Source organism: Hylobates moloch, unplaced genomic scaffold, assembly GCF_009828535.3.
Source record: "Hylobates moloch isolate HMO894 unplaced genomic scaffold, HMol_V3 SCAFFOLD_4, whole genome shotgun sequence".
In the NCBI taxonomy this organism is placed as follows: domain Eukaryota; kingdom Metazoa; phylum Chordata; class Mammalia; order Primates; family Hylobatidae; genus Hylobates; species Hylobates moloch.
In genome coordinates this window covers 96,053,423-96,079,717 of record NW_026652279.1, presented here as the reverse complement: position 1 = coordinate 96,079,717, position 26,295 = coordinate 96,053,423, and the positions used below count along the sequence as shown (strand labels likewise).

General features: G+C 37.6%; 1 protein-coding gene across 6 annotated transcripts in view; it reads right to left on the bottom strand.

Annotated features, from left to right (window-relative positions):
* The window catches only part of RNF17 (ring finger protein 17), a 136,301-nt gene that overhangs the window by 17,304 nt on the left and 92,702 nt on the right, over positions 1-26,295 (bottom strand). For all 6 annotated transcript variants that reach the window (XM_058437755.1, XM_058437756.1, XM_058437757.1 and 3 more), the window contains 10 exons: positions 22,005-22,107; positions 20,889-21,004; positions 18,322-18,611; positions 13,024-13,187; positions 10,770-10,889; positions 8,904-8,984; positions 6,733-6,858; positions 5,524-5,583; positions 2,625-2,741; positions 616-775 (listed from right to left, as the gene is read on the bottom strand). In XM_058437755.1, coding sequence (XP_058293738.1) covers positions 616-775; positions 2,625-2,741; positions 5,524-5,583; positions 6,733-6,858; positions 8,904-8,984; positions 10,770-10,889; positions 13,024-13,187; positions 18,322-18,611; positions 20,889-21,004; positions 22,005-22,107 — 1,337 coding nt within the window. The remainder of the gene's footprint in view (positions 1-615; positions 776-2,624; positions 2,742-5,523; positions 5,584-6,732; positions 6,859-8,903; positions 8,985-10,769; positions 10,890-13,023; positions 13,188-18,321; positions 18,612-20,888; positions 21,005-22,004; positions 22,108-26,295) is intronic.

Here is a 26,295-nt window from a genome sequence, read left to right as displayed (position 1 = left end):
AACAGACAAACAAAACATTCACTGAATACAGGTAAGATGTTAAGCTGATGTGTGTTTTTCCTTTGCTAAAATATCAAGAATAAATACATTTCTATGCATCACATACTAAAATAACTAGATACATTTTCCTCAGAGGAGAATCACACATATTTAATAAAGATGGGAAGAATGGAAAGAAAAGATAAAAGAGTAGAAATTTGACCTGTCTTGACAGAACAGGTCATACTTTGAGCTCCACCTCAAGATTACCATTGTAGGTGGCCTGTAATTAAAATGATGACCATTAAGGTCTGAATGACAACTCTTGCAATTTCAGCTACTAATAACCTCAAACTTAGAAAATAATCTTTATGCAATTTTCCAACACTGTCTTATTTGTGGAAAGTGAAATTGTCCCCCAAGGGAGTTTACTTAACGTCTCTTAGTTCAGCTTCCTTATCTAGAAAATGAGAAACAAGTCATCTTCTGGGTATCTTGAGGATTCCAGGAAATCATGCATGTAAAGTGAATATGAGGAAAATATCAACATTAGAGATAGCCCAAGGTCATCAGCCCATTAAAACAAAATCCAAGTTTTATTAAGTATCCTGTTTCATTCAAATGTAATAAGTATACCTGTTCTAAAATCCGTCAGAGGAAGAAGCGCCTCTACCTTCTTATTAACCCTCTGCAGTGCTTCATCAAGGCTCTCGGATTCTGATTCCCTGCCGACTCCACTATCATCTGTATCACTATGCTGGTTACAAGTTTCTATAGAATCAAGGCAAATATACACCTAAGTGGGGAGAATGAAAGGAAAACTTTCAGATTCTGGAATTTCAAGAATTCACGTATGTGGACAAAATTACTGTGGCAGACGGCCTTTAGCGACACTCCCAGAGACCCCTACACCTCCTGATATTCACCTCCTATTTCTTCCCACATCCTATCACACTTATCTTGTGATCAAGAGAACATGATTAGGCCGGGCGTGGAGGCTCATGCCTATAATCCCAGCACTTTGGAAGGCTGAGGTGGGAGGATCGCTTGAGTTCATGAGTTCAAGACCAGCCTGAGCAACACAGTAAGACCTCATCTCTACTAAAAATCAAAAAAATTAGGCTGGGCGCGGTGGCTCACACTTGTAATCCCAGCACTTTGGGAGGCTGAGGCAAGGTGAATCATGAGGTCAGGAGATCGAGACCATCCTGGCTAACACAGTGAAACCTCGTCTCTACTAAAAATACAAAAACAAAAATTAGCCACACATGGTGGCAGCCGCCTGTAGTCCCAACTACTCTGGAGGCTGAGGTGGGAGAACGGTGTGAACCCAGGAGGTGGAGCTTGCAGTGAGCTGAGATCGCACCACTGCACTCCAGCCTGGGCGAGAGAGCGACACTCCGTCTCAAAAAAAAAAAAAAAAAAATTAGCTGGGCATGGTAGTACATACCTGTAGGCCCAGCTGCTTGGGAGCCTGAGGCAGGGGGAATGCTTGAGCCTGGGAAATTAAGGCTTCAGTGAGCTATGCTTATGTCACTGCACTCTCCAGCCTGGATGACAAAACGTGACCCCTATCTCAAAAAACAAACAAACAAACAAAAAACCACAACTGTAGTGACAGTGTGTGACTCCTGAGACTGGCTAATAAGGACATGTAGCTTCTGTCTTGGTAGAACTCTGCCAGGGATTTCATGCTCCAGGAAGCCATAGCCATGCTGCAAGCGGACAACCAGAGAGGCCACGGGCAGGAAACAGAGCCTTCCAGGTGGTGCCATATGAGTGAGTCTTTTCGAAAGTGGTTTCTGCAGCCCCTGCCAACATCATGATTGCAACCTCCTGAGAGCTTGAGCTAGAATGCTTAACTCAGCAGCTCCCAGATTCCTGACCCTCATGTGTGTTTGTATTAAGCTGCTAAGTTTAGGGGTAAACTGTGATGCAGCAATAAATAAGCAAAATTACCAAAACCAGCAATAGTTGTTTAGCAACTATATAGAGCATAACATGCTACTTACTCTGCTCCCTGATGAAATTAGAAAGCAAATCTTTCCCCTGCCTGTGAGAGAATGGCTTACTGTGTAAAAGGCTGCAGGAGCTGCTGAAGCTACTTATTTCTTCCTCTCTTTGTTAGCCAAGGACATGTAATTTAACTTTCAGTGCCTTTATTCACGCATTCAATCAATATTAACCGGGTGCCTAGTATTTATCAGGCACTATTCTAGGTTCTGGGGATACACCTCAATGAACAACATGGAGCTATACCCTAAGGGGAGGCAGACAAACATAGTAAGTGGAACACGATGTCAGCCAGGTGGTTAAGTAGAAGAGTTCAGTGCAGGAAGAGGAAGGGAAGCGAGATGTTTAAGATTTCATAGGTAGAAACGGTTCCACCTTAAAAATCTAAATATCGGATATAAGCATAACATTGAATAAAGCAGCACAACACCGGGAACCCAGTAGATCCTTAAAAAACACTTGCCTTAAATATTAACAAATATCTAAAGAGGATATTATAGGGTGGGGCAAACTAGAGGTCACGAATTTGCAACATTTGAAATCAGGAAGATAGAGAAGAGTCACTTCTAGTGTTTAAGACCAAGACAGTTTGTTATGTTGTTAATCACCAACTAATCATTTAGGTCACATACTTCATTAGGTGAGACAATGTGCTTAACTTGAACAGCATAGAGTTCTCCTGGGGAAGGCAGAGATGAAGACAAATACGGTGGTAAAAGAGGAGTGTCTGTTTCAGCCGAAAGCAATTCCTAAAACACCACAGAAAAATTCAAATTTCAGAATAAGGACAAAAATCTATTACATTATAAAAATTCATGACGGTGCCAATTTACTTTTCAATTAGCAGAAAGCAAGCTCTCTTAAATACTGAATACCATAAAATGATTTTGTTACAGTAGGACCAAAATGTGATGATAATCAAAGATCTTTAGTATTCTTTTGTCCTCTAATTTTAAAAAGTGTTTTGTGCAAAAAAATGCATGAATGTTTATTGATGTACATATTATCTACACATATACATACAATTCTAGAATAATAGTCAATAGTAACTGCCACTAGTGAGGGCTGGGGTGTTTGAGGTGCAGAATGAGGAACAGATCCTTTTTCCTTTTATACATTTTTGCAGTATTTAAGAATAAATACTTTCTAATAAAAACTAAAATAATACATGAAATGCTAAAAGAAAATTTAAGTTAAAATCATCAAAAAGGTGTGCTTTCTCTTAAGCCCTATGAAAGCAAAGGAATACTATACAGTTACATGATTCCCAGGAAGATCACGGCACCTAGTAATTGTTAAAAGCAAATATGTATAAAAATGTGGTGCATGTTTTTCTGCAAATACAAGCAATATCTTTATAAAAAGTTCTTATTCTTCAAGAATATGGTAATTATCTTAAGTAAAAACAATCATATTCAAATTTGTAGGTTAATTTATTACTATTTAACATTTCAAACTGGTAGACAAAACAAAAAAAAAGTTTGAACCTAGGAAAATTCAGCAAAAAGTGATCAGCCACTGTTGAAATTCGTTGAACTTAAGTAAGTAATAGGCAATTTACAATAAGGTTATGTTATTTTCATAAATTACAAAGGTTTACGTACTAAAACTCTTCCTGCACCAAAAAGTCCAAGTGACAAAAGAAAAAAAACAGATAAATTGGACTTCACCAAAATTAAAAACTGTGGAGAAATAGGAACACTTTTACACTGTTGGTGGGACTGTAAACTAGTTCAACCATTGTGGAAGTCAGTGTGGCGATTCCTCAGGGATCTAGAACTAGAAATACCATTTGACCCAGCCATCCCATTACTGGCTATATACCCAAAGGACTATAAATCATGTTGCTATAAAGACACATGCACACGTATGTTTATTGCGGCACTATTCACAATAGCAAAGAGTTGCAACCAACCCAAATGTCCAACAACAATAGACTGGTTTAAGAAAATGTGGCACATATACACCATGGAATACTATGCAGCCATAAAAAAGGATGAGTTCATGTCCTTTGTAGGGACATGAATGAAACTGGAAAACATCATTCTCAGTAAACTATTGCAAGGACAAAAAACCAAACACCGCATGTTCTCACTCATAGGTGGGAATTGAACAATGAGAACTCATGGACACAGGAAGGGGAACATCACACTCCGGGGACTGTTGTGGGGTTGGGGGAGGGGGGAGGGACAGCATTAGGAGATATACCTAATGCTAAATGACAGGTTAATGGGTGCAGGAAATCAACATGGCACATGGATACATATGTAACAAACCTGCACATTGTGCACATGTACCCTAAAACCTAAAGTATAATAAAAAAAAAAATTAAAAACTTTGATACTTAAAAGGACACTATCAAAAAAGTGAAAAGAAAGCTGGGTGTGGTGGTCCATGCCTTTAGTTCCAGCTACTCTGCAAAAACCCAAGAGGGCTGCTTGAGCCCCGGAGTTCAAGACCAGCCTGGGCAATATAGCGAGATGCTCTCAAATCCATTAATGTGAAAAGACAACCCACAGATAAAAGAAAATATTTGCAATCATATATTTGATAAGGTACTTGCATGCATAAAGAACTGTTATAGCTCAACAATAAAAAGATAAATAACTCAAATAAAAATGGGGAGTAGATTTGAAGGGATTTCTCAAAATATATATATATATATATATATCCATCCAATAGGCACATGAAAAGATGCTCAACAATACTAATCACCAGGACAAGCATATCAAGTCTACAGTGATATGCCACTTCATGCCTATCCTAAAATGGCTAGAAAAACAGATTACAAGTAGTAATCTGGTGAGGAGGTGGAAAAAATGGGGTCCTTGCACACACACTACTGGCATACATGTAAAATGATGCTGCCACTTTGAGAAACAGTCTTGGAGATCTTTAGAATGTTAAACATAGTTACCATAGACTCAGTAATTCCACTACTAGGTGTATACTCTAAAGAAGGGAAAACATATGTCTACATAAAAACTTGTACCTGATCAGACAGCAGCATTATTCGCAATCACCGTAAGGTGGAAACAACCCATGTGTCTATCAACAGATGAATGGGTAAACAAAATATATCCATACAATGGAATTTTATTCAGCAACAAAAAGAAGTGAAGCACTGATATATACAACATGTATGAACCTTGAAAATGTTATGCTAAGTGAAAAGCCAGCGACAAAGGACCACATAGTGTATGATTCCATTTATATGACATGTACAGGATAAGCAAATCCATAGCGACAGAAGTGGCTGTCATGAAGCTAGGGAAGGAAGAATGCAGAATGACTGCTGCTGGTACAGGGCTTCTTTTGGGGGTGATGAAATGTTCTGGAAATAGATAGTGGTGATGGTTACAAAACAGTGAACAATATTAAACAACACTGAACTGTATATTCAATAGGTAAATTCTATGATATATAAATAACTCAATAAAACTGTTATAAAAGAGAGCTTTCTGTCCTGTATCAGATCCTTTGTATTAATGAAGTGTCCAAAGTTTCCAAAATACTTGGATTGTTACTTACGTCAAACCTTATTTTCCATTGTTCCTCTTCATACTTTTTATCATGATCTGATCTTGGTTTCTGAAATAATATGGTATTGAGTAAAATCAGCTTTAGCTATATTGTTTTAAGGTACTTTCCATATTTCATCCCCACAAAAACTGGGTGCATTTCCTTGTTGGTATTCATTTATTTATTTCAGATCAATTACAGGAAAATCTAATGTTCTGAATAATCTCACCATAAGTTTTCAACAACAAGAAATCTCAAATGTATGTTAACACATGTCAAAGCTAATTCATTTATTATAAGAGTGGGAGCTCTTACCTTGCCCTTTAAAATGTTCACAGTGAATAGTAAACTAGAACAGAAAGACTAAGTAATCTTTATAAAACCTGTTTAATAACAGACGTAACTTCTTTTACACACACACACACCCCCTCACTCACCCACAACAACCACACCTCTGCTTTAAAGAAAAAGCTGGCAGGGAGGATTACAGGTACAAAGTTATATAGCACGATTTCTATTTGAAAGAATAAAGTAGTTTTCTTTATCCATAGAACAATGTTTGGTTGTGTACTATCACCAAAATGAATATTAAAAAGTCTAACAAGTAGACTGCAACTCTAGAAATAAAAATATCTTGTGATATAAAATATAATGATGCATAATCTATTCCTATAAAAGATTTATAGCAGCTTGAAATGTGAAACCATATCTTGTAACAGGCTATATTTTTTAAAGTACTAAACCACAGAAGCACCAGGCAAGGAATGAGCTACTTATGAAAGCTAAGCTTAAAATGTGACTCTGGGTTTCCCGTGAGAAGGCAAATGAGAGAAATTTTGTAATACACGGCTTTTGTGTCAAGTAAAAGGAAAAAATATTTTATCTGGAGCAAGAGCCCTCTGCTGGTACTGAATTGTATAAAGATTTTAGAATGTGCATACCTACATTCAAACAACACTGAATAGCATGGGCATCGCACTAGGTTTGAAGGTACAGAAACATTAATTGAATCTTAATGTAATTAAAGTCTTTTACAGGACATTTATAATGCATGACACAGCCTATTTATCTTTCTCAGCAAAAATGTGTAAATCCTCTAGATTCTCTTAATAGATCAGATATGTAGAATCATATTTAAGACATAGTGTAAGACAAAATGTGACATTTTAACTAGACTTTTCTACACTTTAGATTTTTATAGAAAAATAGTTCACTTACTTCTTTCAACATCTCCTCAGTATGTTCAGAAGTACAGTATTTATAGTATGCCATAAAATAAGAAAGTGACATTCCATCAAAATAGAGGTGAATAGACAATTTCTCCCATGGATTTTTAGGTAATTCCTATTTAAAGTTCAATAAATATAATTATAAAAATAAACTCCACTTGATGACATTTTTATAGTCAGTAAATATCAAAATTAGCTTCTGAGAATCCTAGTATTAACTAGACAGTTTGGCTAGTGACTCGTTTCATAGAATTCTCTTCCTGGTATTTTGACACACTATAAGGGAGTAATTCTACTACTTTGGTTTATGTAATATACACTTTCAAGTTCATAGTTTTCTAGTTATTTACCACAAAATAACTAGTTATATATAATTCCAATTCCCAAATACATCACCTTTAGATGACACTAAATAAATTATACTACGTAGAAAGAGAAAGAAAAGGTTATGTTCAGAGGTGAAGAAATAAAGTTTCATTTAAAAATCCAAAATTGGTGGGACTCGAAACAGTCTAAAAGCAGGAATCATGGTAACTTTAAAACTCTGAATAAAGTTCACTTACAGTTATTGTGTACTGAATGTGTCCCTAACCGATAAGCTGACCCACAGCAGTTCTCTTCATTTCCACTGATCCCACCTTTGTCCAAACTCACTGCTCCTCACTGTTTTACTGCTCCTCACTGAATTACTGTTGCTGCCTCCCAGCAGATCTTGTCCTATCTCTTCTTACCATTCACTCTTCTGCCAATGCAGTCCCCTCCCTCAGCACTCTTCTCCCTGCACCCGTGTGGTCTGTCCTCTAACCATTTTAAGGTGTTGACTCATGTTACCTTTGTAGTGACGTCTTCCCAGATGCATGTTTAAAGTGGAACCTCCTCCCTGGCCATGCCATTCCTATCAGCCTCTCTCTTACCTAATCTAATATTCCTCATAGTTTATTTTCTCTTTCCCACCACTGAAATGGAAGCTCTAGAAAGGCAGGGATTTCTTACTGCTCAGCCCCCAGCTGTGTTTCCAGGCCTAGAGCAGAGGCTAGCACCTAAGAGGCCCTTGGTCAGCATCTCCCTTTGTGTACAACGCAGAGGAGTGAGTCTGGGCAAGGCCTGCTGTCAGCTGGGTTGTGTGGCATGCACGTTCATGGTCTCTGAGACACCTGGCAGCCTTTGCTATACCACAACCTGTTCTTCTGTGTCAATTAAGCAAAGAAGCAATGAAAGCTGTCTAGACAAACTAAAAATTTCAATCTCTACCATATTTCAGTGATTTGCCATGGAGACTACGTAACTAGGGAGGGACTCTTAGTACTAACAAAAGCCACTTTCTTATGTAAGTGAGTGTGTGCCTCCTTTAGGTTTTTATCACTCTATCATCATCCTTTAATATAGAAATACTTTACTTACCATATATCTTCCCACTTGGGCCCTGCAAACATAGCAGCTGCAGGTTGATCTTACTACCTCACTGCTCAGAAACCTCCACTCAGGCTCTCCCTACCAACCCCACCAACTGGCCCCTACGTCTCCTGAATGTTATTCACTACCACTACTCCTCATAAAACCTCCACTATTCAAGTCAAACATTTCCCTAAAATGTCTCTCTGTACCTTTGTGCACTTCATTTCCCCAGTCAGGAGAACATTACAAGGGCTACCTTGATTCTCACCATCTTTAAATTCCTATTACATTTACTCTTTTTACCAGTCACTTAGCTCTTGGCATGTTACTTTGTGGTGCAAATGTTTTAGGTTTTTGCCTTGTTTCACTAACCAGATAAGGGCTTTGAGGACACAGATCATGACAGACTCCCTGAATTACGTGGACCTGAGACAGTACTGAGTGTTCAGCACCAACTTGGAAACTGCTACATATAATTATAAACATGTCCAAAAATTTAATACTGCTCCGTGTAACAAAACAAGCTGTTAATAAAAAATCTTTCAAATGAGTGACTTTAATAGTTATGAAAGTTCTCAGGAACTTGTTCAAAATCAGGCTTATTTAAAGCAAGCCTAGGAACCAAACTGGTAGTTTCTTTTATGCTAACAAACAATTCACATAAGAAGGTGTATACCATTGCTTATCAACAAAAATATCCCCCAAATTATGTTAATTATATTTGATGGCAAATAATTTATACCAACTACATATACTTTAAATTACCATAATGTGAATGTCCACCTCTCTCTTTGAAAGCAGTTGTTGAAGAACTTCTATTGCATCTGGTTGCCAGACATTCCCAACCTATTTGAGATTAATAAACTCAGATTCTTTTTTGCTTTCATAAAATCAGAGCAGGAAGCAAATTAAGATACACAAAAGTAGCCATAAACAAATAATATCAGACAGTAGTATAAAATACACAAGCAGTTCTCAGAGAATATCACAGGTACATGATAAAAATAATCTTTAAAAATGAATAATTTGAGTACTCATTTTATGCTTTAAAAATATAAACCTGTTCGGCCAGGCGCGGTGGCTCACGCTTGTAATCCCGGCACTTTGGGAGGCCGAGGCGGGCGGATCACGAGGTCAGGAGATCGAGACCATCCTGGCTAACATGGTGAAACCCCGTCTCTAGTAAAAATACAAAAAAAAAAATAGCCAGGCGTGGTGGCTGGCGCCTGTAGTCCCAGCTACTTGGAGAGGCTGAGGCAGGAGAATGGCATGAGCCATTCTATTTTATTTATTTATTTATTTATTTTTTTTGAGACAGAGTCTTGCTCTGTTACCCAGACTAGAGTGCAGTGGCACAATCTTGGCTCACTGCAAGTTCCGCCTCCTGGGTTCACGCCATTCTCCTGCCTCAGCCTCCCGAGTAGCTGGGACTACAGGCACCCGCCACCATGCCCGGCTAATTTTTTTTTTTAGTAGAGACGGGGTTTCACCATATCAGCCAGGATGGTCTCCATCTGCTGACCTCGTGATCCGCCCACCTCGGCCTCCCAAAGTGCTGGGATTACAGGCGTGAGCCACCGCACCCGGCCAAGACTTTTTAAAAAAGCCCAATATGCCAATGCAGTGCTTGTACAAGGCCTGCAATATGTATTCATTAAGGAATAGTGATTGTTAGTTTTTATGCGTTGAGAGGTTCACATGGTGAGGAAGTGAGGCTTCCTGCCAAAGCAATGTGAGTCAACCACCTGAAGTGGACCCTCTGTCCCCAGTTGATCCTTCAGGTGACTACACTTATGGTGGACATCTTGACGGCAGTATCACAAGGGACTATGATATGATTTGGCTGTGTCCCCACCCAAATCTTATCTTGAATTGTAATCCCCATGTGTTGAGAGAGGAACCAGGTGGGAGGTTACTGGGTCGTGGGGCAGTTTCTCCCATGCTGACTGTGAGTCCTCACAAGGGCTGATGGTTTTGAAAGTGTTTGGCAGTTCCCCTTCAATCTCTTTTTCTCCTGCAACCTTGTGAGGAAGGTATGTGCTTCTCCTTCACCTTCCACCACAACTGTAAGTTTCCTAATGCCTCTTCAACCATGGAGAACTGTGAGTCGATTAACCCTCTTTTCTTCATAAATTACCCAGTCTTAGGTAGTATCTTTATAGCAGTGTGAAAATGGACTAATACAGACCCCTTGTCAAAACAACCCAGCTAAGCCACTCCTACTCCCTGAACCACAGAAACTGTATGAGATAATGAAAGTTTATTGTTGTTTTAGACCACTAAGTCTCAGCTTAATTTGTTATGCAGCAAGACAGAATAAGATACTCTTTTATCTGATCTCCAGCTTCAAGTTTGTTGTAATTTCATTTGATAAAGAAATAAACTTTTGCAATCTTATACCTTCCCACTTATGAGCATCTCTTCATTTATTCAGATGTTTTACAGCTTTGAGTATAATTTTGTAACTGTCTTCATAAAGGCTGTTTAGCTGTCTTAGTAACTTATTTGTTGGTGTTTTATTACTTTTTTGTTGCAACTGAAATTTCATTTTACATTCTAAATATTTCTAAAAAATTATTAATAAAAACTAATGTTTAAAATTAATCATTCCACAAATTATTATGTACTCACAGGTGTGGTATTATGGAGCTGACAAGGAATACAAAACTGGGGTATATCAGGATACAGCAAAATAGGGTAAAGATGGCACTGCGGAATCTTTTCAGTGAATCCATGATCTAAATATTGTACCTGAAACAGGACAAATACAATTTATAGTTAAAATTTATTATTAAAAGCTAGGGGACAAAAGGAATTTCCTGTTATTTGAAAAAAAAAGAAAAAAGACAGGCCGGGCTTGGTGGCTCATGCCTATAATCCCAGCACTTTGGGAGGCAGAGGTGGGTGGATTGTTTGAGCCCAGGAGTTTGAGACCAGCCTTGGGAGCATGGCAAGACCCCATCTCTAACAAAAATACAAAAATTAGCTGGCTGTGGTGGTATGCGCCTGTAGTACCAGCTACTCAGGATGCTGAGGTGGGAGGACTGCCTAAGCCCGGGAGGTCAAGGCTGCAATGAGCTGTGACTGTGCCACTGCACTCCAAGCCTGGTGACAGAGGAAGAACTTGTTTCAAAAAAAAAAAAAAAAGACATCCGAAAAGTTTAAAATCTGGATTTCAAAAATTTCCAGGAAAAAAAGCAATACTGTATTTATTCCCTCATCCGATAGTGTATCAAACCTCATTGTAAAAAGGTTTTCTTACACGTAACCCATCAGATTTTTTTTTTGAAAAAAACTGGGTTTTATTGGATTTACAAATTCCTCAAGAGCGATCCCTTTTTGAAATGCTTTAATTTTGATAATTCAATTTCTAAACTGTCTTAATAAGGAATGCCAATAAATTATTTCTTCTGTCCCAACATAATGAAATGAACATATCACTGTTTAATTGGATTTGCTTGGCAACTACCATTAAAAAATAAACTAGAATTAAACAAAAAATGTCTGAATACCTCACAGATAATTAGGATATGGTTTCACGAGACATTTATTTCTTAATGTGAATCACAGGATAAACTTTGAAAGATACCAGGTTAAGAAATGAAAAATCCATTGTGTATACTAAAAATGTAAAGTGACCACATGAAAAAAATAAAAGGTGATGATTAAACTATCAAAGTTCTTTTAAGTAAGTCAAAATAAACAGGTATTTGGACAGCATGAGAATTTCTATAAAAGTTCACCATCTTATTTGATTCTACACATGTAAAGTTCATGAAGTATGATAACCTGATGAACACTGAATTTCATTTTACCTTTGTAAAGAAAAAAAGGTCATGGGTTATCTGAGCAACTCGAATGTATGTTTAGGTGAATGTATGTCACTTTGCACATACATTCAAGTTGCTCAGATAACCCCTATAACTATCCAGATGTTTAAGTACTCACCCCAAATTTGAAACTATTTTACTTCTATGAAAACCACTAAAAATTTGTGGTTCAATAGAAAAAGCGTAAGACTTAGAATCAGAAGTTTAGGAATCAGATGCTTGGATATTAACTCTAGCATTACTACCCAGTGACCCTGGCAGGTCACTGAACCTAAATTTCAATTTTCTTATTAGTAAAATGGGAATAATAATCTATGTCTAGGATAATTGTAAACAAATTATAAAATATAAATGCATAGATGTGAAGGAAGCTAAAAAATCTGAAGTGCTATGTAATCATTAGTTATCATCATCAAACAGAAAATAAACTCCTGTCCAGGTGGAAACAAAAGACTTTTTCACTTAAGTTTTTCTCCCCTCACCCCTAATTAAAACTAAAGTGTTCAAGTGCTGAATATATGATGAAGTACTTCATCGATTTCATTGTTTACTTAGTAAATACAATGTATTAGAGGTATTTTCATCTATATTATATATATATATATATATATATATTTCCAAGGATGTAGCTATTTTTGAAGATTTTGAATGAAACCTGAGTGTCAGTTATCTCATTATTCTGGAAAGGTAAATTAGTCGTTATCCTGAAAAACTAATAGGGCCATAAACAAATTTGCTAGCGAGATAAATTTAACACACTGGAAAACATACTGTTTTACTTAACACTATGTGTGGAAACAGGGCTACCAATTACAACTAAGTGGTCTATCCATTAACCAATAATCAAATCCGTACTTTTTGCTTATTCAGGTTACTAAATATATTTGCAAATAAAACGAAAAATTATTACAAATAAAAGTATAATATAACCGATCGTCCTACACAATTTTCATCAAAAGATGTTTTAATCCAACTTTCTTGTGTTCAAATGCACAAGACGATTTAATGCTATAGCATTTAGCTTTAGAATAGTCACAAAAGGATATCAGACTCACTCTGACGGCGCCACCTACAACCTCCATCACCTTGCCGCGATACCACAGAGTATCGGATCCTCTTATTGCACATGCTTCTCCTTTTTTCCAGAAATAAGGCTCCAAAAGACCAAGGCATTTTAAATTACTTTGAATTTCATTTGTCATTTTTATTAGCTCAAATTCTGAAAAAAGTATTAAAGATAGAAAGTATTAAGGAAAATTCCCTATCATTTGTCAATTTAATAACTCCATTTCTTCAGCAGTATAATTAAAAACCAGTCCCCAAAACAGAACTTTCGTAAAAATCTGTGTGTTTTAAAACATATTAGTAATAGCATATAAACAATATTATGATCTTTGATTATATTTTGAAAGTACAAACATCATAAGGAGCTCTGAACACATAGCAGGTAGCCTAATATGAAAGTACTACCTATTCAAAATAGGGCCAGTTTGACAGCCCTAAGTAAAACAGAACACAGGTTATATACTACTTGATGCTTAGATACAGTATGATGATGGGAATATAAATTAAAATTTCAATTTTGCTTTTATTGCTAATTGGCCCATTATTTCCACAGTGTATATATATATATATATCCATAACTGATATCATAGAAGGCAAGCTCTGGAGTCAGTTACCATCCCCATCTTACTGGTTTAGTTGTGTGATCTTGGGTAGTTCCCTTACCTCCAATAAGCCTCAGTTTATCCTTCCATAATACCACCACCTATTCTGGGTGTAACAGCATCTTCTGGGAATAACAGTACCTGTCAGTATCATCAAGTGCTGCAGGAGGATTAAATGTAAAGCATCCAGCACACCGCCTGGCAGATAACAGGCTACTAGTTTGAACAATGACTATTTATACATGTCAAGCAAAGTTTCTGGGTTAAGTATTATTACTACAGGTCTCAAATGTTATTTTTTCTAGAACAGCCAATTGTACCGATTTCCTTCTGTCTTTCAAATTAAAAAATATATTTAGGAGGTCAACAAACGAGAGAAAAATTTCAAATTCATAGCTACCATACCCTTATCCATAGGTACTAATTACAAGCTAATGACACTAAGCCCTACGAGTGCTAGAGTTATCGACTATTCTGATGGGCCCAGGTTATAGTCAGGAAGCACTTGCAGCATTTGCACATAAGCCTAAAGATCTCATGAGGGACCTGAATATTCTCAAAGGTTCCTAAAGCTCCAGTTATTTGTTATGATTTCTTTTCTCATTCTCAAGAAATATAAACTTCTGTATTTATTTTATTTTTAGAAAATGAGACAGGGTCTTACTCTGTTGCCCAGGCTGGAGTTCAGTGGCATGAACACAGCTCACTACAGCCTTGACCTCCTGGGCTCAAGCAATCCTCCTGCCTCAGTTTCCTGAATAGCTGAGACCCAGGCATGCACCACCATGCCCAACTAATTTTTGCATGTTTTGTAGCGATGGGGTCTCACCATGTTGCCCAGCCTGGTCGCGAACTCCTGGGCTTAAGCAATCTTCCTGCCTTGACCTAAAGTGCTGAGATTACAGGCGTGAGCCACCGCACCCAGCCTGTATTCTTTTTTCATAGAGAGCCTCCAAACTTGTGTAAGCGACAGGTCTTACAAACTTGGAAACCCTCCACCCACACCCCCAGCATCTTAGTCCCAAGGTGGGGAAAATAAGGGAGACACAATGGTGGAAAGCAGGTTAATTTATGCTAGTTCTGATCTAAGAGTCATTTTAGCAGCCTATAGAAGCTGGTTTCATGTTGTTCTCTTCCATGCTGGGAGAGTACTGAGGATGTCTACATAATCACTGGTGGCCTCTGTAAGTTCTAAATTCTGCCAACCACATGTGTCATTGCCACTCTCAGGTGTACAAAAAATGGGGCTCCAGGATTTTTATATCCTCAAGGATCCCAAGGTTTACAGATGCACAAAAATATTGAAATCATGGAGGAAAGAGTAAAATCCTGAGTGGCAGCCCTCATGTAACATGATGCTAAAAACCCAACTACTTCATCATATACCTAACTCCCTTATTCTTACCAAACTTCATTACTTCTATTCTTCCAGTCAGGCTGAACCCCTTTGTCTTATCTATGCCTACCTCCCTAAAGTTCCTAACTCTAAAAAGGTCTACCAGTATTTTTACCCTGTCCATATCTATCTATATTTCCAAAGCCATGGGGTTTGGAGTGTTTCTCAAAAAAGTTACCTTTCCTCATCTCTAGCCTAACTTTGGCTTTGCTTTGTGACTTTGCAACACTTTGAACACAGTGTCTCCCACAGAAACAATAGGGTACAGTGAATAAAACACACGATTTAAGAAGCCAAGACGCACCTAAAGAAAACCAAGAAATCTAATGGATTTCAAGCGTTATAGGATACACAACAAAGTAACTTGTATACACACTAAAAGTAGTATATGCTATATTCAGGAAAAAAACTGTATTGGTGTAGGGATAAATAGCACTAACACAGAACAGAAAGTTCAGAAACAACTCATGCATATATGGAACCTTAATCTTTGACAAAGTTAGCATTGCAGATCAGTGGGGAATGTGTGGCGTATAAGCAGATGAGCTGGGACTACTAACTAAACCTATAAAAAAAAATTGGATCTCTTCTTCTTACCTACTGAAAAATAAATTCCAGGATAGCTTAAAGACTATGTAAAAAACAAAACTATAAACATTTTTTTACAAGATCATATAATAAAATAGCTTTCTGACATCAGAGTAAGAAAGGATTTTTTTTTTTTCTGAGACGGATTCTTGCTCTGTCACCCAGGCTGGAGTGCAGTGGTGCAGTCTTGGCTCACGGCAACCTCTGCCTCCCGGGATCAAGCGATTCTTCTGCCTCAGCCTCCTGAGTAGCTGGGACTACAGGTGCCCGCCACCACGCCCAGCTAATTTTTGTATTTTTAGTAGAGATGGGGTTTCACCACATTGGCCAGGCTGGTCTGAAACTCCTGACCTTGTGATCCACCCACCTAGGCCTCTCAAAAGTGCTGGGATTACAGGCCTGAGCCACTGCACCTGGCCCAAGAAAGGATTTAAAATGAGGTACAAAACCAAAAAACAAAGAAGATTGATAAAATTACATTAAGACCTTCTGTTCATCCAGAAACTCCCAAAAGACACTGAAAAGACAAGTAAGAAACTGAGAGAAGATATCTGGAACACATAAAACCAAGAAAGGATAAGTGTTCAGGATATATTAAGAACTATGAATCAGAAGGCAATGACTTAATGGAAAGTGAGCAAAGACATGGACAGGCATTCCAAAAACACAGAAATACAAACGACTCAAATAGAAGAAATGATGTTTACCCCATAAGAAGTCAAGGAAATGCTAATTAAAGCCATAGTGAGAGACAATTTCACATCCACTAGGATAGGTAGAACTTAATCTGACCTTATTAAGTGTTAGCAAGGATGTGGGGTAATGAGACGCTTTATGCACTGGTAGTGATGAGTGTAAACTGTTATAAACAACTTTGAAAAACAATTTGACATTACCTAGAAATGATCCACCAATTTTTTTTTAATGGAGTCTTACTCACTCTACTGTCCAGGCTGGAAATCAGTGGCACGATCTGGGCTCACGGCAATCTCTGCCTCCCGGGTTCAAATGATTCTCCTGCCTCAGCCTCCTGAGTAGCTGGGATTACAGGCTCGTGCCACCATGTCCAGCTAATTTTTGTATTTTTAGTAGAGATGGGGTTTCACCATGTTGGCCAGGCTGGTCTCAAACTCCTGACCTCGTGATCCACCCACCTCAGCCTCCCAAAGTGCTGGGATGACAGGCATGAGCCACCGTGCCTGGCCAATGATTACCAATTCTGTTCACTAGATTGTGTCCTAGAAAAATTCTGCTTGTGTGTAACAAGACACAGGTACAAGAATGTTCCTAGTAGGATTTTTTGTAATCACAGAAAATCTAGAAACACACGTGTCTATCAATAGAACAGATACGGAGATATAATCATTCATGGAAATGCTATTAATTCATTTAAAAAATGAATGAAATATAGTGAAATGCTTCAAGGTGGATGAATCTTGAACAGTTTGATGAAAAGTCACAAAAGAATATGTATATTTTGGTTCTGGTTACATAAAGTTTGAAAGATGGAAAACCTAAAAAATTTGTTTGGTGACGCACACAGGAAACGATAATTAGCAAATTCAGAAAAGTGGCTATATCTTGGGTGGCAAAACAGGAGACGTGATCAAGTGGGGCAACACAAGTCTGCTTAGGTTCTGGCGATGCTGCTTCTTATCGTGGGCAATGTGTATGTGGCTACTTAATGTTGTTATTTAAATAATACATTTTATACTCTTTCACATTAATAACATTTTACAGTAACTTTAAAAAATTCATTTGAACTCTACTCTTAGTGGTTTTTAATGTGATCAGCACATTGATCCATTGTGGGAGTCATCCTTTGGGATCTCATCTTCACATGAGGAATTCCTATTAGATTTCCCACTTTGAGTAAAGGGGCCTGGACCTTTATTTCCTTTTTCTTTAACTTTGTGTAGTTATCAAAGTTGCTCAAGATTCTATAGTTATGAAGCAACTCTAGAGTGATTGCCTTCTTTGGCACATGCTTACCTCCCAGTGTGTGATTTCACTTTGTTTTGGAGCTTGGTATGTTCTTTACTTTCATGCCAACTCAGTAAATGTTCATTAAAAACAAAATTGGCATCTGATCTGACTTATTTGGGAGAGATGTTCATCTGCAATAATAGTGGAAATGGAAATTCCAAATTCCTTTCTTCTTACACTGAGAATAGCACTCACATAATTATAATTATATAACACTGCTATCTTAGAATAATGAAAAACTGCATTAAATGATCTTTTTTTTTTTTTTTTTTTGAGACGGAGTCTCACTCTGTCACCCAGGCTGGAGTGCAGTGGCGCAATCTCGGCTCACTGCAAGCTCCGCTTCCTGGGTTCACGCCATTCTCCTGCCTCAGCCTCTCCGAGTAGCTGGGACTACAGGCACCCGCCACCACGCCCGGCTAATTTTTTTGTATTTTTAGTAGAGACGGGGTTTCACCGTGGTCTCAATCTCCTGACCTCATGATCCTCCCTCCTCGGCCTCCCAAAGTGCTGGGATTACAAGCGTGAGCCACCGCGCCCGGCCTAAATGATTTTTATGTTAGGCATTATTAAAAGCACTTTGCATGCATTGTGTGGAATCATTTAATCCTCCTAACAACCTTGTGAAAATAACGTTCAAAGAGGTTGCCCGAAGTATTTCAATCCCTGTCATTCTTACTAGAGAACTAGAGCTTACATAACATAGAAGGTCTCACCTGATAGTTTAGGTACTACAAATATAGTTCCATCATCACCAACACAGCTGACTGTTGCCTCAAATACTTTCATGTTAGGAATAGCTGGTGGTTTATACCCTCTAGTGGTTCTTGGTTCTAGAATTTTCTCCCCAAATTCAGACACTTTCTGTTCACTGATTATGTCAGCAGTTTTCTTGTCAGGGTCAAAGTTAGTTTTGATACAGTTAGTAACTACTGAATCTTCCTGTTCCAGGGGGACTTCCAGAGACTTCTCAGATAATGAATGGCTGTTATCTAATTTATTAATTCTGTAACATCCAAAAAAGAACACATCTAAACATGAGCAAATATAAAATTCTGGGTAAAACAACATAAAAAGAATCCTTCAGATATACATGAAATTGAAAGAAAATATTTGCTCTAATTTGTTACATAAAAATTAGCATAACTTAAAATTAAAACTACTTTAAATTATGAGACTGATGAGAAAAAGCAATAAAAATTTAAGTAAATGTTTTAAATTTCTATACAGACTATGCTCTCTTAAAATTTCATATGTATATCTCAAGTATTGTACAATGAATTCAATGTTACTAGAAGATACAACACCTTTAAGATGATTTCAATTTAGTCCACACATAGAACAGACATCTGGCAAGCTATTAGCATCCATAAATACAAAGAAAACATGAGTCTCTTAAAAAACAATAAGGTACTATTCGTATATATAAATATACCATATTCATATGTTACCTAAGTGGTAATATGCTATATTTACTCAGTTTTTCTACTTTATATCATTCCCTTCTAATTAAAAAAATAGGTATCCCTATTGTATAAAAAAATAAAATCTCAGAAAGAAATATTAACATTGATTGTGTTTTAGCAGAATTATAGCAAGTTTCTATTTCTTCTCATCTCCTGTACTTTTAAAAGGAAATAAGTGCCGGGCATGGTGGCTCACGCCTATAATCCCAGCACTTTGGGAGACTGAGGCGGGAAGATCACCTGAGGTCAGAAGTTTGAGACCAGCCTGGCCAACATGGTGAAACCCTGTCTCTACTACAAATAGAAAAATTAGCCAGGCATGGTGGCGCATGCCTGTAATCCCAGCTACCTGGGAGGCTGAGGTGCGAGAATCACTTGAACCCAGGAGCCAGAGATTGCAGTGAGCTGAGATCACTGCACTGCACTCAAGCCTGGGCAACAGAATGAGACTCTGTGTCAATCAATCAATCAATCAATGGAAATAAAGCATTTATGAAAAAGCCACATAATTCCTCAAATACCCTGCTAGTACCCCAACCCACTGCTGCCTTAAGATAGCTAGTAGTTTTAGTCTGTAAAAGCAGTAAAGAACATTGCAACTGGTAGCAGACAATGTCAGTAGTATTAACTTGCCTAGCATTTTCCATTCTAACATTTCTTCTATCAAGGAATTGCTTTAGCCTAAAGGCAAAGCAATTATCTGTATGCCAAAGCCCGGGCAATCCAGGCCGCATCTCCCGTATCTAGCCTCATGTCCCACTTTCTTTCTGACTTCTAATTCTCTTTCCATTTCATCAGGACTGGGATCCCTGTTCTGAAGAAGGTAAGATATAAGTTAAGGCAAACACATCTACGGAGATCTGGCCATGTATGGTACAAAGTGGCTACTTGGGACTTGTGTCTCCAATTCCAACATACCTCTATATCTCTAGAAAGAGAGAGAAAAGAGGCCGGGCATGGTGGCTCACACCTGTAATCCCAGCACTTTGGGAGGCCGAGGCGGGCAGATCACGAAGTCAGGAGGTCGAGGCCATCCTGGCTAACACGGTGAAACCCCGTCTCTACTAAAAATACAAAAAATTAGCCAGGCAAGTTGGCAGCCGCCTGTAGTCCCAGCTACTCAGGAGGCTGAGGCAGGAGAATGGCGTGAACCCGGGAGGTGGAGCTTGCAGTGAGCCGAGATTGCGCCACTGCACTCCAGCCTGGGTGACAGAGCCAGACTCCGTCTCAAGAAAAAAAAAAAAAAGAGAGAGAGAGAGAAAAGATTAAGCTAGGGCCACACCCATATCCTGATCCTGTCCCTGGACCAAAGGTGCTTAAACTCCAAGCATAGAACCCAAAAGGATCTTTAAATGTAAATACTGTTCAATTACTTATTTGCCACTCATCCTGTTTCATAAACATACATTTACATTTCATATAAATACATCTAGTAGGTATACACCTACCAGAATTTCTAAAATAAAACCTAAACATTTATGTCTAAGCAAAGGATACCAAAGGGCTCAGATCTGTTATCCACTATATTGTTCTCCTTTTCTTTGGTTTACAGTGTAAATGTCAAAGGAGAGGGGAAATTACAAAAGCAAGTATGTCAGTAAAGGGGCTTAAGTGTGCAAGAACTGACATGCCTGAAAAATGAAATGAGCAATTCTGAAGGAATCTATTTCTGAGCTGGCTCCTCAGGGTCAGTTTATAAATCTTTAAGAGCAAACAAGATGCAATTCAGACTTGAAAGCACACATAAGAAGATTTCACACGCAACTAAGAGGCATCCATCACAAACTGATGTCAAAATTTTTTTAAAAAGTCTATACCTCCTTTCTCTCAAAGCCAAACCCTTTTTAATCAAATATTTAGAAACATCAACACGCTCTCCTTTTTCATCTCTGCAGAAAATTTTCACAGGTAATGGCCATGTTGTGTGGTTTTCCTGCAGTGATTTAAGAGTAAATATGAAACACCAAAATGAAATCTCCATATAAACAATGTACATTTCACAGGCAGTTCTTCTACATTTCTCTAAGCAAGAAATACTGCCAACTGAGTCAAGTTATTTTGAGATCTAAACACATCAAAATATAGCACTGGGCCGAGTGCAGTGGCTCACGCCTTTAATCCCAGCACTTTGAGAGGCAGAAGTGGGCGGATCACTTGAGGTTGGGAGTTTGAGATCAGCCTGACCAACATGGAGAAACCCCGTCTTTACTGAAAATACAAAATTAGCCAGGTGTGGTGGCACACCAGCTACTCAGGAGGCTGAGGTAGGAGAAGCTCTTGAACCCGGGAGTCCGAGATGGCAGTGAGCCAAGATTGCACCATTGCACTCCAGCCTGGGCCACAAGAGCAAAATTCCATCTCAAAAAAAGCAAACAGCATGGAAGAGAGTGGAACAGAGAGTTATTTTGTGAAATGCATCAGGAAAACCTCAATGTCAAGGTGAAATTAAAGAAAAAAAAATCAAACTGGAAACTTTTTTTTTCCAGTCACAGAATGGGGAGTTGGGAAGTGAGGAATACAACATCAGTTAACAAGTTTCTTTATTCTTTTGCATTCTCTGTAAATTAGAGAATCAAAATATATTTTCCAAGGTGTGCCTTTTTTCTCCTACAAAAAGCAAAAGAACTACAAAACATACATTCTGCTTCATATCGAAAAAGGTATAAAACTGGAGAAAGCACATAAATAGTAATAAGATGAATTATAAAATTCTATTCAATGTAATAAAACATTTAAATTAGAAAAAAGAAAGCAAAGAATATTTTTGAAGTGGTCTGAAAAGATATATGCCTCTTATACTTTGAAATAAAACCAACAAAATTTGTAACAAAATCCAAATAGTTGGCTGCTATTTTCTCTATAAGAAAGAAAATAAATGGAATTGATGGAAACATTAATGAGATCATCAGCACATATCTCTTGTAACTTGTTACCTCACTATCCACCTGTAAGATTATAGTTGCTACAGCTCCAGTCAGGTACAATGAAAGACAGTCACAAGCTGTGGCTGTCCACTTGTCACTCCCACCAGCTGGTCTACAACAGAAAACAATGGCAACTTGTTTTATAAAAATAGCATACAATATTGAAATATACAAAAAAACACTATATTCACACACATATACACTTATAGTTTGAACCAAGTATATGTAGTAAAAAAACAATTTAAATATGGATTCGTATTATTTTTACAATTTTTTCCCTCATTTTCCTATCCTTTTTTCATCCCTCTATTTTACTGAGGGCCCATATTACATATTAACTTATTTATGTGTATCTTTTCTGCAGCTACATTGAGGACCTGTAAAAAAACAGGTATATTTTAAATACTTTTTAAGTCATTATATACATTTCATATATGTCAACTAGACTGTAAACTCCAAGAGAACAGGAATGATGATGTATTATGTGCATCATCATATTCCCTAATGACTAGTACAGTGCCTGTCACATAGAAGCCATTCTAGAAATATTTAATTAGAAAGAAAAAAAGTCTCTTTGTAATGATGATTCCACTGCCCATTTTTGGAAGTTCTTTGGATTTCAAATCTAACTTGAATTGCTACCCATAAATAGTAGAAATACCAGAAATTTTAATTACTGATTCAACAAAATTTTTTACATTATCTGATAGATGTGGTAATACAGTTTTAAATGACGAAAATTTAGCAGTACCATAGCCTAAATTTTCAGCAAATACTGTCAGACAGTAATGAATAGTTTACAAAAATGCTCAGTAAATATTTGACAGATAAATGAAATGCAGAGTATCCAATTTCATCATTCATTTTAGTTTGCAGAGTTGAAACTGAGTGACTGCAGAGGTGTCTAATCTTTTGGCTTCCCTGGGCCACACTGGAAGAATTGTTTTGGGCCACACATAAAATACACTAATGTAGCTGATGAGCTAAAAACAAAACAAAACAAAAAACTCAAAAAAATTTCATAATGTTTCTAAGAAAGTTTACAAATTCGTGTTGGGCTGCATTCAAAGCCATCCTGGGCTGCATGTGGCCCATGGGCTGTGGGTTGGACAAGCTTGCAATGTCTCTAACCAGCAAATCTATCCCCAAGAATAAAGAATTAGTAACACAGAAGAGATTACAGATAACATAATGCAGGCTCTATAGGCTCTCTAAATATGGTTTCTAGTTCCAGAGTTTCATTGAGCTAGCCCATTAACTGGGTAAACAATTAATTCTGGTCAATTTTTTTAAGAGACAGGGCCTCATTATGTTGCCCAGGCTAGCCTTGAACTCATGGGCTCAACAGATCCTCCCATCTTGGTCTCCTGAGTAGCTGGGGCTAAAGGTGTATGCCACCACACTCAGCTTCGCCAGGTCAATCTTTTCACAGTAACATGGCTTATATGGGTGAACTAACCAAATCAACTGGGCACATAACTTGGCCAAACAGGATTTCGTAAATGTGCTATACTAATTATTGTAAAGCCTAGAGAGAGTTATTATGTGCTAAGAAGCTTAAATTGTTAGGAACTCTTGGAACCAGTTATGGTTTATTTATTATGATGGTATATAAATATAAGTCAATGTAACATCAAGGTTATCCATTGATTTATTATGGATATAAATATTAATTTAACATTTAAAAATATATGAGTATAGAATTTCAGTTACAGAAGATGAAAAAGTTCTTGAGATGAAATGGTGGTAAATGCTATACAACAACGTGATTTTTTGGTTATTATTATTATTTTTTGAGACAGAGTCTCACTGTGTCGCCCAGGCTGGGGTGCAGTGGCACAATCTTGGCTCACTGCAACTTCTGCCTCCTAGGTTCAAGCAATTCTCCCTACCTCAGCCTCCCAAGTAGCTGGGATGACAGGTGCCTGCCACCACACCCGGCTAATTTTTGTATTTTTAGTAGAGACGAAGTTTCACCATGTTGGCCAGGCTGGTCTTGAACTCCTGACCTCAAGTGATCTGCCTGCCTCAGCCTCCCAAAGTGCTGGGTTTACAGGCATGGGCCACCGCGTCTGGCCATGAATTTTCTTAATGTCATAGAACTGTACACTTAAGAATGGTAAAAGGGTAAACTGAGTGTAATATCTATTTTATCACCCTAAGAACAATCTATTAAAAGGAATTTCTTAAAATCACAGTAAAACAGAGTGGTTAGAGTTCCGGTTCTGGGTTCAGACTGTGTTTATAATCCTAACTCAACAGTCAGCAGATATTTTATCCAGATAATAAAGTACTTAACCTCTTATTCAATTTCCTTACCTATAAATAGTATTTATATCTTGAAGGTTTGTTGTTAGGATTAAGTGAAATAGTGTCTTTAAGACAATTAATGCAGGTTCCAGAAGTTCTTAAAGGTTAGCTATTATTAGGCTTTTAAAATGATAATGGTATTCCATTCCAGTCCATAAGATACCATTTAAAGTATGTACACAAACACATTCTCTGTACTGTTAGGTACAATTAAGGGACTGATATAATTCTGTTCAATTATTCTGACTGAACTATTTAACGTCAAAGTGAAAACTAAGATAGGATTTATATAGTATGTTAGCTGAGATTTCCATTCCAGGGCACTTAAAAGATTTACAGTGTCCCTTGTCACCATCAGTGATCACAGACAATAGGAAGAGGTGCCTGTAAGATTAGAGAAATGGGTCATTAAGAAGAAGGTATCCTATCAGAAGAAGGATCTTTAGGGAATAAAACAAATTAAAAAAAAAGAAGCTATCCTATTATAATATCAATTTTTAGGCCAGGCGTGGTGACTCATGCCATAATCCCAGCACCTTGGGAGGCCGAGGCAGGCGGATCACTTGAGGTCAGGAATTTGAGACCAGCCTGGCCAACATGGTGAAACCTCATCTCTACTAAGAATACAAAAATTAGCCAGGCATGGTGGCGCATGCCTGAAATTCCAGCTACTCGGGAGGCTGAGGTGGGAGAATCGCTTGAATCTGGGGGGCAGAGGTTGCGGTGAGCCGAGATGACGCCACTGCACTCCAGCCTGGGCAACAGAGGGAGACTCTGTCTCAAAAAAATAAATAAATAAATAAATAAAAAGATCAAGTTTCAAAACTGATAAATCAAACCAATGTTAGATTTATATAGATAACTTTGGGTAAGGTACTTAATTTCTCATCATGAAGTTTCTTCAATTGTAATATGAAGATAATAATAGTTCCATGTCGGTATTATTGTGAGAACTAAACTAACACACGTAAAACACATCATACAATACCTGTCCTAGTACACAATAAATGTTAAGGTATATTGTATAGTGTATCTGGAGTTCTCTCATGAGATCCTTGCAGATGAGATATAAATAAGCTAGATAAACCAGTATGGTTTATTTCTTAAAAAAAAAAAAATCCCACACAGGTTCATTAAAGTTTTTATAATAATGTTGAAAGAGTCTTTCGGATCTTTTAGCTTTATTGGTAAACATATTTTTAATATTCCTATTTATAATCCATGTCTGAAAAGCCTACACATATATGTATACCTATGTGTGCGTATGTGTGTATGTTTTTAGCCAAATAACATGCAATTGGCTTCAAGTCAGTGATCAAATCTGAGACAATCTAAAACAAGCTTATCCAACCTGCATGCAGCCCAGGACAGCTTTGGATGTAGCCCAACACAAATTCATAAACTTTCTTAAAACATTGATTTTTTTGCAATTTTTTTTAGCTCATCAGCTATTATTACTGTCAGTGTATTTTATGTGTGGCCCAAGACAGTAACTTTTCTTCCAATGTGGCCCAGAGAAAGCAAAAGATTGGACACCCTGGTCTAGAACTACAAGCTACCCCAAGTGATTTGGATAACTGTGGTAGCATATGAAAGCAATAGCAAACTATCTGCCAGTAGACTTAATGATAGAGCTGTTTCCTATATGTACAATTTTATCTAGTATTCTATGGTGAATAGCAGCTAGGATTTATTTAACAAAAGTTAACAACTGTTCTGAATCTCTAGGGGAAGGCCAGTTATTTTTGGCTTAGAGGCTAGATATCCAATTTTCGCCAATAAAAGAAACTCAAATTTTTATGTGAAATTTACGAGTTTTTTAAAGAGTTAATATGCCATAGTTCAAAAAACATTCTGCAGGCCAAGTGCATATTAGTTGGATTTAGCCCATAAACTGTAGACTACAACTCTGACAGAGGTATGCTTTCAAATCTACAGATAATACAACATTAGATGGGGCAGCCTAGACATGGAATAACAAAATCAAATA